The 13,249-nt window shown below is 46.0% G+C and overlaps 1 protein-coding gene across 2 annotated transcripts in view; it reads right to left on the bottom strand.

The window, feature by feature from the left end:
• The window catches only part of LRP4 (LDL receptor related protein 4), a 132,737-nt gene that overhangs the window by 60,246 nt on the left and 59,242 nt on the right, over positions 1–13,249 (bottom strand). For both annotated transcript variants that reach the window (XM_068260915.1, XM_068260916.1), the window contains exons 2-4: positions 5,964–6,107; positions 5,169–5,285; positions 3,576–3,689 (exon numbers count right to left, since the gene is read on the bottom strand). In XM_068260915.1, coding sequence (XP_068117016.1) covers positions 3,576–3,689; positions 5,169–5,285; positions 5,964–6,107 — 375 coding nt within the window. The remainder of the gene's footprint in view (positions 1–3,575; positions 3,690–5,168; positions 5,286–5,963; positions 6,108–13,249) is intronic.

Here is a 13,249-nt window from a genome sequence, read left to right on the forward strand (position 1 = left end):
GTTGGAGTTTCTCTTTAAAGAAAACTGGAGCTGAATAATAGTAAGAGTTTAATACATACCTTGGGCTTCCTCCAGCCCCATCTGTCAGGAACCGGCCCGCGGCACGCCTGCGCATACGGTTCCCGACTGCGGGTTTGACCAGATCAAGCGGGGAGCAGCCTTATTCGAGCTACAAACAAGGATGTGACCCCTCAAAAGCTCCTTACTGCCACCACTAGCGTTTTGCTAGACACGTCCACTCGGCTGGCGAGTGCTCAGCACGCAATCCGCGTTTTGGTATTCGAGTCAGCTTTGCGCTTTAGGCCGAATATGGGAACGCCACGCACCCACACATACACAGTTGCAATCTTACACTGTAGTGAAGAAAAAGCACTAACAGTCGTTCCGAACGATACTGTTAGCTACTCTGCTGTCGAGCTACTCGCACTGGCGTTTTCGTACGTTGAGTCAGCTGCGCGCTTTAGGCCAACGTATGACAAACGCCCCCACACACAATGCAATTACAATCTCATACGGTAGGGTTACTCAAACGTACAATTAGGCATGGATTTATACACAGTTGGACTTCAGTCTCTTCTAGGCTATGAGTGTTGGTTTAGTACAGCAGAAGTCAAACTTATTTAAATAACGATTTAATATTCCAGGAAAACGTGGAACAATGCAGAACTTAATATATACAAAAGATGTACAAAAAAACAAAGTAAAAAAGTTACAAAGATAAAAGTTACAAAAATACACACAAGGATATTTGCATAAAATAAAAATGGGATATAACGTTACCGCGTAGGTTAGAACGTGGTTTGGCGTGAGAACGCCGTTCCGATTCGCTCGGGATCACTCTAGCTATGCGCTATCTCCAAGAGACGATACCTGTGACTGTCCTGGACCAACTTAATAGTCCGCAGTGTCCCCTGGGGCATTTAATGTCCAGCCCCCAGGAACTAATGCAATTTCCCCGTTTGTGACATCACCGAACGTTTGTCCTAGTCTTCCTGTGATATGCGAACTTTAAAGGGTTCCTGTTTGGACGGGGGGGAACTAGTTTTTAATTACATCCTCAGACATAATTTGATTCCCAGAGATCTAACATCCACATGCGAAAAGTGTATTATAGCACACACACAACAAAAGACTTCCTTAACATCCGATTTCCCCAGGTTAAAGGTGACAATTGATTAAGGCTTTCACATTGCAGCAGGATGTCATGTGTAAAGTCCTGGCTCAGGCTGGTGTGATCTGCTTCAAAGCATACTGCAGCCAGTCCAGGTGACAATTGCTTCCAAGCACCATACACCTCTGGGACAGTATTCAGACAACAGGGTCGGACCACCTGTATAGGCTTATAGGCTTCAAAGCAACTGTCTGATTAAGGGTTTCCTAATTACCTGTTTTCTGGCTGTCCAGAGGAACTGTATGCTAATGTCCCAGCCCCCTGCTTCCAGAGGAATTCAATGCAAATGTAGGTCTATTGACCCACACACACAATCACATGAACAGTCCATGAATCTAGCCTGGCATATCTACACCTTTGACATAATACACAGCATATTAGAAAAATGATAGAAATATACTCCTGTATTCCTTACATCATCAGCCTCATAACTAGCTGCTATATTCCTGACACCATCCGCATGGATCGCTCACGCACCGCCGTCCTCAGTCCTCTCCGTCTTCTGTACCGGGTCCCGGAACTTCCTCCAGTCACGGCCAGTCTGACGCAAGTGAAGTGCGCTATTTACGTATCTCTGCAGCAGCCGCCGGAGAGGTACGTAGAGGGCGCACTTCTCTTGCGCAGACTGGCTGCAACTGGCTAAAGTTACAAGACCCGGTACAGAAGACAGAGGACGGCAGCGTGGGAGCGATCTGTGCGGATGGGGCTGGGGGAAGCCCCAGGTATTTTTTAAAACTCTTACTTTTATTTAGCTCCGGTACACATTAATAGGCTGCCACTGAGCAGAGGCAATAAAACATTTTTAGGAGCTTTCGCCGCGGTGTGTACTGCACAGCCTGTAGGCTGAGGATAAAGTGCACATTTAAAGGTAGCCATACAGTAATAGACAGTCACCAGATTCAACCATCGGATTGAGGGATCGAACTCTGCCACACGCTGTACACAGATATTCAATATATTTCAGCATGGGGCCGCCTCCACTTGCCGAGCCCCCCAGTCTCTCCTATGAAAGCAACCCCCCCCGGGTCTGTGCAGAGTGTTGGAGGAAGAGCTATTGCTCACCTGATCACTGTAGCGCCTCCCCCTGTGTCTTCTCTTTATGTCACGGCGCTCCTCCCTCCTGCGGTGCCTGTGTCATGTGACGCATAGAGAGAAGATGCCGGACGTGCGAGGAGGCTCGCCGGCGGACAGGTGAGCGTTAGCTCCTCTGGCAACACTGCACGTCCGTCGCCCCCAAATTGAATGCCGTTGCGCTACCAACCCACCGCCGATCAAGCAATGTCTTCAGTTCGTCGTTATTGACAGATTCGATCAATTTCGCTTGCAAATCGCCTCGCCTGGGCATCGTTTGAGAGGAAAATCGATATGTCTGTGGCCACTTTAAAGTGAACCTGAACAGAATAAAATGATTTAAATTATTTAAAATAAACACATGATGTACCTGCAAATGAATATCACATACTTACCTCATCATCAGTGCATCTCAAACACTCACCATTTTCTTCTGACATTGATTCCTTGCAGTTCTAACAAGGTTTTGTCAGAACTGAAATATATCAGTAGCTGTCAGTTATATATCAGTTGCTGTCAGTTATAACTGAAAGGACAATGGATGTACAAGAGAATGTCCATGTTTCCCTATGGCTCAAGTGGGCGATATTACAGGTTAACAGTGTGCTGACCAGGAAGCGGTTATGGGGTAACGGCCATTTTCAAAATGGAGGTGGGAGAATTCCAGTGATGACAGTGGCCAAACAAGACGCAGGAGAGGAGAGGTTAAAGAGGAACTCCAGTGAAAATAATGTAGTAAAAAAAGTGCTTCATTTTTTACCATAATTATGTATAAATGATTTCGTCAGTGTTTGCTCATTGTAAAATCTTTCCTCTCCCAGATTCACATTCTGACATTTATTACATGGTGACATTGTTACTGTGGGCAGGTTATTTAGCTGTTTCTAGCTGCTCTGTCTGTTAGAGACAGCTAATAACAGCTATTTCCTGTCTCTGAACATTGTTACATTGTGGCAGTTTGCCCAGAGTACCGCAGTATTCAGAGCCTCTTGTGGGAGGGGTTTCAGCACAAAATCAGTCACACAGCGCCCCCTGATGGTCTGTTTGTGAAAATCATTGTCTTTCTCATGTAAAATGGGGTATCAGCTACTGATTGGGAAAAAGTTCAATTCTTGGTTGGAGTTTCTCTTTAAGGAGTAGACTCTGTGGGAGGTAAGTATGACCTGTGTATGGTTATTTTGACTATTAATTTTCAGTTCCGGTTTGCTTTAAGGGTAGGTCTGTGCATTTATTTTTATTACTTTACAAGGCCAGCTCCCCCAATACAATCTTTCTGTCTCTAGTCACACAACAACGTCACACAGAGGAGGCGGAGTCCAGCAGATAAGCTTACCACACTGCTCATCGCTGTTGTCACCACAGTCGTTGTCCCCGTCGCAGTGCCACAGGCTGCGGATACAGTATCCGTTCTGACAGGAGAACTCGTCCTCTTCACATTCTCGCGGAGCTGCAAGTGCAAACGCGCAAATTACCAGCAGAACTCCATTGTAAGGATGGTCAATGGGATGCTAATATCTCTGAGCGGATGCAAATATTATGCTAATTTACACAGACTGGAAATGGACCAATCAAATGCAGGTCGTGTAGATTCTACTTTAAAGAGTCCCATATAGTGACATATATAGAATGTAATAATTATTCAGGATAGCCAGCTTTACTTTAAATTATCCTGGTTCCAGCATCAGAGACACTTACTATAGCTATAGATCGCTGTTTATTTGTAAGTAGCACCGCCCTCTCAGTGACGCTTAGCCTAGGGTGTTTAGCTATGCAGAATTCTCCTCCCAGAGCCTTCTGGGAGACCAGGGCCAGGCATGAGCTCCGGATGAAATCCCAATGAGTTTCATTCGGATTTCATCCAGATAATGAGTGTAGCTAAGCGGGTGGGTGAGGGGGGTTAAACTTACCCAGCAGCCGCCTTCTTTAATCTGTCTCGCGGCGCATCCCACGCTGCATTCCAAACCTCGTTCTTGTGACTACCGCGCTTCATACTTCCGGTTTGAAGGAGGAAGTGTAGCAGTCACATGACACGGCTTGGAACGCAGCGTGGGGCAGATTAAAGAAGACGGCTGCTGGGTAAGTTTACCCCCCCCCCCCCCCTCACCCACTATCTGGTTGTGAGCTCATTCCTGACCAGGGCCCATAAGAGATTTTTTTTTCTCCTTGTGAATAAAATGATTTTAAGCCACCAGCAAGCAACTAAATAATTTTGATAGTAATTTTTTATTTTCTTTTTGGTACTGTTTTTTTTTTTTAATTCTAAAGTACTGAAAAGTTATTTTAAAGAGAAGATGAAAAAAGGAGAAAACTCAGGAGAAAAAGTGAATTGCGTATAGGCCCAGGTGTTCTTTGTGCTTATTTCAGAACCATTATCCTAAATCACATGACCGGAACATGTTCAGCCCTGGCCCCTCCTATTACCCTAATAAGATTAGCAGGGAATACATCTGCCTTGTGATGTTTACAGTATAAACAAGATATATATTTTTGTAAGATACATGGTTTTACTTTAATTCGGACCTGAACTCAGAACTTCCTCTCTGCTCTAAATGATAAGCAACAGCATAAAAACCTTTAAAGAAAAACATTTTGTTTGTTACAGCTGATACAAATCCTGCAATAAATATGCAATTTCTACTTCCTGCTTTCATGAAGCAGACATAGGGTTAACATCCTGTGCTTACAAATTAGCTGCTCTGCCGAGCCAGCCAGCTGACACAGCTGAGAGATCAAATTACAGTTGTGATTAATCACAGATGAGGGGGAATTAGACAGGCTAAACTCTCTAACTAAATACAGGGTGCATTTCTCTGTTTTCCTTCTGCCCTGTACAAGAGTTCAGGTCCACTTTAAGAAAAAGTACTCTAACCGTTCTAAATCTGTAGAAAGGTCATTCACAGACTCTGCCCCAGACAAAAGTACTCACGACAGTCCTGCTCGTCGGAATCGTCCTCACAGTCGTTGTCTCCGTCACACACCCAGGAGCGGCGAATACACTTCCCATTATCGCAGTGAAAGTCCAGTGGAGAACAGGTGGGCAGCACTGGTGTAAAAGAGAACAAGATGGTAATTATCTGTCACATGACCTGTCACCAGACAGTGCTCCCTGGAGGGCTGAACACTCCCTGCCTGAGTGTTGCAAGTTTCATTTCAAATTGCACTGCCATCAGTTTCAAGAGATTGGCCTACTAAAAGTGGGTCATTGCAGGGGCAGCCAATCTATCCAAGCCTTTGAGGAGGGGGAAATGGCATACATAGCACCCACCCGCTTCCCATTTACTAGACTGCATAAGGGGATATATTGGTTACAGTCACTGGTTTTCCAGGGGGAGGGCTGTGACTGCAGTGTGGGTCGGGTCACAGAGATGGTGGGTGGAGCATTGTGGGAGGAACTGTAATTGTTACCCCCCCCCCCCCCCAAAAAAAAAAAAACCTCATTCCATTGTTGGGCTATGAAGAGGAGTCTGGTGCATGGGAGGGATGTGTGGAGACGGATTGTGGTGGAACCCCACGATCTAATCCTGGAGCAGTGAAGAGTCATTGGAGTAGGTGGGAATAGGGGTGGGAGCTGAGGAGAAAGGGTAGGGATACCTTCATTTTAGGAAGGGGGTTCATGGAAATGATGGCAGAGACATTTAAACACTCCTGGCAAATCAGGCTGATCATGTAAATTTTTAAATATCTCATGAATGTAACAAAAAACAAAACAAAAGCCACTTACTGCAGCCATCCTCATCGCTGTGATCGCCACAATCGTTGTCACCGTCACACTGCCACTGCGCCGGAATACACGTACATTCTCCAAACGCGCTGACCGCACACGTGAAGTGGTTCCGCCCACAGGCACAGGTGGAGCCAGAGAGACCTGAGGACAAGGCGGGGAAATCATGGTGAAATTACAGCCGGATGATCATTTACAAACGCAAGACGTAAACGAGCGAACAATCACACAACCACAGAATCATGACCGGTGTGCAAAAAAAGCAAAGAAACGCAATATGCGGAGTATTCACAGCTGGATAGTGTACTGATTAAAGAGAATCTGTATTGTTAAAATCGCACAAAAGTAAACATACCAGTGCGTTAGGGGACATCTCCTATTACCCTCTTTCACAATTTCGCCGCTCCCCGCCGCATTAAAAGTGGTTAAAAACAGTTTTAAAAAGTTTGTTTATAAACAAACAAAATGGCCACCAAAACAGGAAGTAGGTTGATGTACAGTATGTCCACACATAGAAAATACATCCATACACAAGCAGGCTGTATACAGCCTTCCTTTTGAATCTCAAGAGATCATTTGTGTGTTTCTTTCCCCCTGCATCTCTCATGAACTGAAGTTTCAGGCTGCTCTTTTCTTCCTGCAAACAGCTTTGCCCTTGTCTGTAATTCCTCAGTATGTGAAAGCTCAGCCAGCTCAGAGGACGATTTATCCAGCTTGTAAAAGATAAGAGAGAAGAGAGAAGCTGCTCTAATCTAAATAACACACAGGCAGTGGGCATAGAGGGGCCTGGAAGGGGGAGTTAATAGCAGAACCACAACACTGAAGAACTTGGCAGCCTTCCAGACACAGGCTGACAAGTCTGACAAGAGAGAGATAAGTTGATTTATTACAGAGACTGTGATAGTACAAAGTGCTGCAGTAAGCCAGAACACATTAGAAGGCTTTTGGAACTTGTAGGATGATAAAAAACAGGATGCAATTTTTGTTACGAAGTCTCTTTAAGGGCACCGCCTCTGACACAGGAGACCAGGGATCGAATCTCGGCTCTTCCTGTTCAGTAAGCCTATTCAGTAGGAGAACTTGGGCAAGACACCCGTAACTCTGCTACTGCCTATAGAGCGCGTCCTAGTGGCTGCAGCTCTGGTGCTTTAAGAGTTGTCAGGAGAAAAGTGCGATGTAAATGTTCTGTTTCTTGTCTTATGAACTGTATGCAGTCACCTCAGGGTACATTGAACATTTTTGTTCAATAGACTATGCATACAACAAATCACTGTATAATGTAATGTAATGCCATTATAAGCTATCTTCTCATGTAATTAAAGTTGTTCTGAGATAAGGTTTTACTCATTGTACAATTGTGCTCCTTTCACATAGTTCATAGGGCATTCTTGAAAACAAAATACTTGTTTAATTTAAAGGGAATGAGTGTATTGAAGCAAACCAAAAACAAGCGTCGCCCACAGCTCCTCCAGCGCCTAGGCACTTTGAGACCCAAGTAGTAAGGACTTATGGGAGCTCAGTCTAGGCAGGAGGAGGAGGAGGTTATTAGCTAGAGATTTCAGAGGCAGAGACGATGAGGAGAGGGGAGTGAAGTTTTCACAGGCTGAAGGCTGGAGATGCAGAGCAGCTTGCCTGTGTGTAATGACAAGCAGAACATGGCTGCTCTCATTTTATCACAGGAATAAATAATCATATCCTGTTGAAGCCTTTTCCAGCTAGATTTGCTGTGTTAACTAAACTTTAGATATATTGACAAGTTACTTGTTAGTTAGTTTTTCATCTCGGATCCACTTTAAGGGGGTAGCAGTGTGCTTGGATGATTACATCACAACGCATTGCTAAAAATAGCCTTCTGGGATTTCCATGTTAATATGCGGTAATCCCCCTTCTGGCTAAAAGCAAAACAGGAAGTGAAGCTCTCTAGCGCTCACTTCCTGTGGACGCAATAAGAAATGTGCAGAAGTGTAGTAACAAAATACTCTTCCGCGCATGCGCACTGCCATAGATTACATGACTTCCGGTCCACCGCACGTCGCCATGCGGGCTGCCCAATAAAGGCAGCCATACACTGGTCGATGTGCCATCAGATCGACCAGCTGACAGATCCCTATCTGATCGAATCTGATCAGATAGGGATCGTATGGCTGCCTTTACTGCAAACAGATTGTGAATCGATTTCAGCCTGAAACCGATCACAATCTGTTCAGCTGCTCCTGCCGCCTGTCCTCCCCCCCCCCCGTATACATTACCTGACGCTGGCTCCCGGGCATCTTCTCCACGCTGCACCGCTCTGTTCTTGCTCCATCTCGGCGCTTCCTGTGTCACTCCGTGACCAGGAAGTTCAAATAGAGCGCCCTCTATTTGAACTTCCTGGGTCACTGCAGTGACCCAGGAAGCGCCGGGATGGAGCGGGTGCAGCGCTGAGAAGATGCGGAGAAGACGCCCGGGAGCCCGCATCAGGTAATGTATTTTTCATCGGATCGGCCGCCGCTAGCGACGCGCACTTTACCCGCGGGCGATCGAGGGTAATTTCCCGCACGGCGCGATCGACGGACCGATCCGATTTCGGGAGGAAATCGGATCGTCGGCGGCGTTTACCACGAACGATTGGCAGCAGATTCGATCCCAGGATCGAATCTGCTGTCGAAACGGCCGGGAATCGGGCCAGTGTATGGCCACCTTAACGCACAGATGCTATAGCGTTAGATGAGCCACTTGCGAGTACATTGCATCCAGTATGAAAGGCCCCACCGACTTTAAATTGCCGTAGCGTCACTCGGCACTAAGAAAAGGGTAAAGCAACGCAATGAAATCTCCTCAGTGTGAAGGGTCCTCAAGAGGAACTGTAGGGAAAATAACAAAATGAATAAACATTGCTTATTTTTTTTACAATATTAATTTACAAACTACTCAAGAGTTTGCCCATTGTAAATTTTCCTCTCTCCTATTTACATTCTGAAATGTATCACAGGCGGTAACATCTTTAGTCCTGCCAGGCAGGTGCACAGAACTCTCAGTAAACGCACATTCCACAAAAAATGATATATTGCTTGCTTGGCAGTTGGAAACAGCCATTATTTCCCACAATACAACAAGACTCGCAGACAGGAAACTGTCAGGACCATGGTCATGACATCACACTGTGGGACGGGTTTCACCACAATATCAGCCATGCAGACCCCTCCATGATGATCTATTTGAGAAAAGGAATAGATTTCTCATGGGAAAGGGGGTATCAGCTACTGATTGGGATGAAGTTCAATTCTTGGTTACAGTTACTCTTTAAAGTGGATCCGAGATGAACTTTTACTCATTGCATAATTGTGTTCCTTTCATATAGTTTATAGGGCATTCCTCAAGCCAAATATTTTTTTGTTTTTGTTTTAATACTCCAATTCCCTATAAACTAAATAAACCACTCCCACAGGTTTTCAGAGAGCCAAGGCACTTTCAGACAGTAGCAAGGGCTCATGGGAGCTCAGTCTGAGCAGGAGGAGGGGGAGTTATTACTAGCCAGAGATTTCAGAGGCAGAGGAGAGGAGGGAGGAGGAGGGGGGATTAGTTTTTTTGCTCAAGATGCAGATAAGCCTGCCTCTGTGTAATGTTTACAAACAACATGGCTGCTGTCATTGTATCACAGGAAGAAATAATCATATTCTATTAAAGCTGTTTGCAGCTAGATTTGCTTTGTAAACTATCTAAACTTTAGACAAGTTACTTGTTATAGTTAAGTTTTTCATCTCGGATCCACTTTAAGTCTATGGCCAGCAAGCAAGAAAATATAACATGGGTAGGCGTGAGACTGAACAGCAAGTGACTGGCGAAGTCAATAAGATACCAACCAATGTGACTTGCATGCAAACCGTATGCGGCTCAGCATTGGAACAAGGAATATCATTTTGTATGTTTGGTCAAGTTGCAACATAATTTGCATGCAAGGCGGTATTGTAAATGTCCTCATTACTGACACCTCCTCAACCATTTCTACTGGTAAGATGAATGATTTAGCACTAGCTGATGGCGTGCTGCCAGGCAGTAGTGCCATCTCACCGTAAATCACACACGCCATCTAATTAGCGCAGCGACCAATCATAGCGGGGAGGAGCAGAAGAGGGTGTGTGCGTGGCGGACACACACAGTGCTGCTGCCAAACACAGTGTTGTGGGGCAAGAGGGGTGTGTGTATGTGGGGGGGGGGGGGACAGATGGACACAGCGCCCAACCCAATCAAAGCAGGATGCGGCAGGAGGGTGAATGCGTGGGGCAGAACAACACATACACACAGTGTAGATATAAAAGGGGGACACAGAGAGCCCGATATGGTGTAGTATGTACTGGAAATGTGGGTATGATTGGGTAAGTATAAGATTATACTCACAAACCAGAGTTACCATCCAGGCAACCACTGTAAAGGCAGGTTGGGAGATTAGACCTTTCCCCACTCAGGATTAAGAAGTCGCTCTCTGTAGATCGGAAGAAAGGGGCAACATCCCCCGCACCAAGGGTGGACTTAAGTAACGTGCAATTAAACAGAGGCGCCAAAAGGATAGAAAAAGCTAAAATTGTTAAAAACGAGGAGGTAGCGGTGGACTCACCCCCTCGGAGCAGACACAAGATGCTGTCGTTTTATATTCAGCCAAAATTAATTTACATACTCCAAAAAGATTCAACGCGTTTCACAGGTATATCCCGCTTCATCAGGCTATAAAGTGAGCATAAAACTCATGCAGGTCTGATAAAAAGTTTAGACAGACAGAGGCGCTAAACTTTTTATCAGACCTGCATGAGTGTTATGAGGGGGTGGGTCCACCGCTACCTCCTCCTTTTTAACAATTTTAGCTTTTTTTATCCTTCTGGTGCCGCCGTTTACCTGCACATACACACAGTGACACGGCCAATCACAAAGGGGCGGGGCAGGAGGAGGCGTGTGCAGGCTGCAAAGACACACATACACACAGTGCCTCAGCCAATCACATCGGAGAGGGGTGGGGTAGAATGGGGCGTGCGAGGGCTAGAAGAACGCATACACACAATGCCTCAGCCAATCACAGCAGGGTGGGGCAGGAGGGGACTTTGCGGTGTTGATGGACACAGTACCATGGCCAATCACAGCAGGGTGGGGCATATATGGGCCAGAAGGACACAGTACCATGGGCAATCACAGCAGGGTGGGGCATATACGGGCCAGAAGGACACAGCACTGTGGCCAATCACAACAGGGTGGAGAAAGAGGGGGCATGTGCGGGTCGGAAGGGCACGGCCAATCACAGTGGTGTGGGGCAGGAGGGGACGTTTGCGGTGTTGATGGACACAGTACCATGGCCAATCACAGAAGGGTGGAGAGGGAGGGGGCGTGTGTGGGTCGGAAGGGCACGGCCAATCGCAGTGGTGTGGGGTAGGAGAGGGAGTGTGCAGGCCAGAAAGACACAGTGCCACGGCCAATCACAGCAGGTGGGCCGGAGGGGGAGTGTGCAGGGCAAACTGGCACAGAACCGCAGGAAATTATTATTATAGATACTGTTCTCTGTAAATCAGAAGATGACAGCTCTACATAAAGGCATAATAATAATAATAATGCATCTCTTTGAAGTTGTGACGCGCACCTGGCGGGGAGGTGCAATCAGCGGCCTAAGATTGTAAGATAACCCTTATCTCACCAGGATATTCCTCAGCGTTATCAGCAGAGCTACTATCCTCATCACCATAAAACTACTTCTCTCATGACAAACACCTGAACAGGACTTCATCACAGACCAGCCCAGTTTTTATAGTGCTGGAGGTGAAGACTGAGGTCAGCCATGATAACCGCGCTGCGGCTTCAAACGCCGCCTTATCTCCAGGAAACCTCTCACAGCTCAAAGGGCAAACTCAAAGGAAAGCTGCCGCAGACACTGCCGGAGATATTACAACGCTCTTCCGTGGCCCGCAGGACCGTCCTCCCCCTCAAATGATTCTCATCAGCGGCACATATAAATTTAGACGGAATGGGACCAGCTTTGGCATATAAAATAAAGCTTTGATGGATCATGGGTGGCCATGTCCTTACAAAAGACAACATGCAGCCTCCTTGTCGGGCCTCTTCCTCGCACTCAACTTTTTGTGCACATTTTGCGCAATGCAATTTTAACTGCATATCACATATTTGCATTTATTTGAAATGAAAAAGGGTACAAAAAAAAAAAAAAGGACTTTAACCCCTTGGCCACTACAGGTTGTGTTTCCCTTATGGACCAGAACACTTTTCCCCTTTCAGCATTCGCCAATAACTTTATCACTACTCATCACACCGAAATGAGTTACATAGTTATTTGGGTATACATACATATTAAAAAAGTTGAGTCCCTAAGAAAACTGTTTGGCCACTAGATGTCCACCGACTTTATGTGAACAGTACATAGGAAGTAATGTGCATGTGTGTTTACTTTCACTTTGTTAATGACCACTGGCTTCACACTGATGTCCGTGACTATTGATTACAGGCACTTTGGCTTTGGGAACACATGTTCCCATTCACACATCAGTGTAGCGAAGGGTGGCAACAAGAATGCACGCAGGAGCGTGCGTGTGGAGGGCGATCGTGGTGGAGTACATACATCTACGCCCCTGAGGTGAAGATGAAGTCTCATGGGGCGTAGATATACTGTACTCGGACTTGGACCAACTAGTGGTTAAAGAGGAACGGATTTAAAACAGCTTGTGGAATAGTTTGCTCCCGTCTGTTCCTGTGCAGTAGCATAAAGCCGCTAGTGCTTGATGTTTTCCTCCGTGCACAAGCAGTTCCATGCTTCTTCGCAGGCACGGGCTGTCATTGCGCCTACACTCGTACATGGACGGAAGCGCGGCCCTGAAGAAGGAGAGGGTCCCAGCAACCAGTGGTGGGGTGAAGGAAGAAGGAGTAGCCACTGGATCATCCACATTTTTCTCACACATTTCCTTTGAAGTAGACCTGAACTCTTGTGCAGGACACAAGGAAAACATAACAGAAATGCACCCTGTATGTATTTAAAGAGTTTAGCTTGTGCAATTGCCCTCATTTGTGTCTAATCACTAGTTGTAATCTGATCTCCCCCAGTGTCACATGACTGCCTCTGGCAGATAAGCCCATTTGAAAGTACAGGCTGTAAACAATATGTCTGCTTCCATGAATCAGGAACTGCGTAGATTTATTTTATGATTTGTATCAGCTGTAACAAAGAAATGTTTTTGTTTAAAGGTTATTATGCTGGTGTGTATCTATAGAGCAGAGAGGAGTTCTGAGTTCAGGTCCACTTTAAAGCGGACCTGAAC

This window comes from Hyperolius riggenbachi, chromosome 11, assembly GCF_040937935.1.
Source record: "Hyperolius riggenbachi isolate aHypRig1 chromosome 11, aHypRig1.pri, whole genome shotgun sequence".
Lineage (NCBI taxonomy): Eukaryota > Metazoa > Chordata > Amphibia > Anura > Hyperoliidae > Hyperolius > Hyperolius riggenbachi.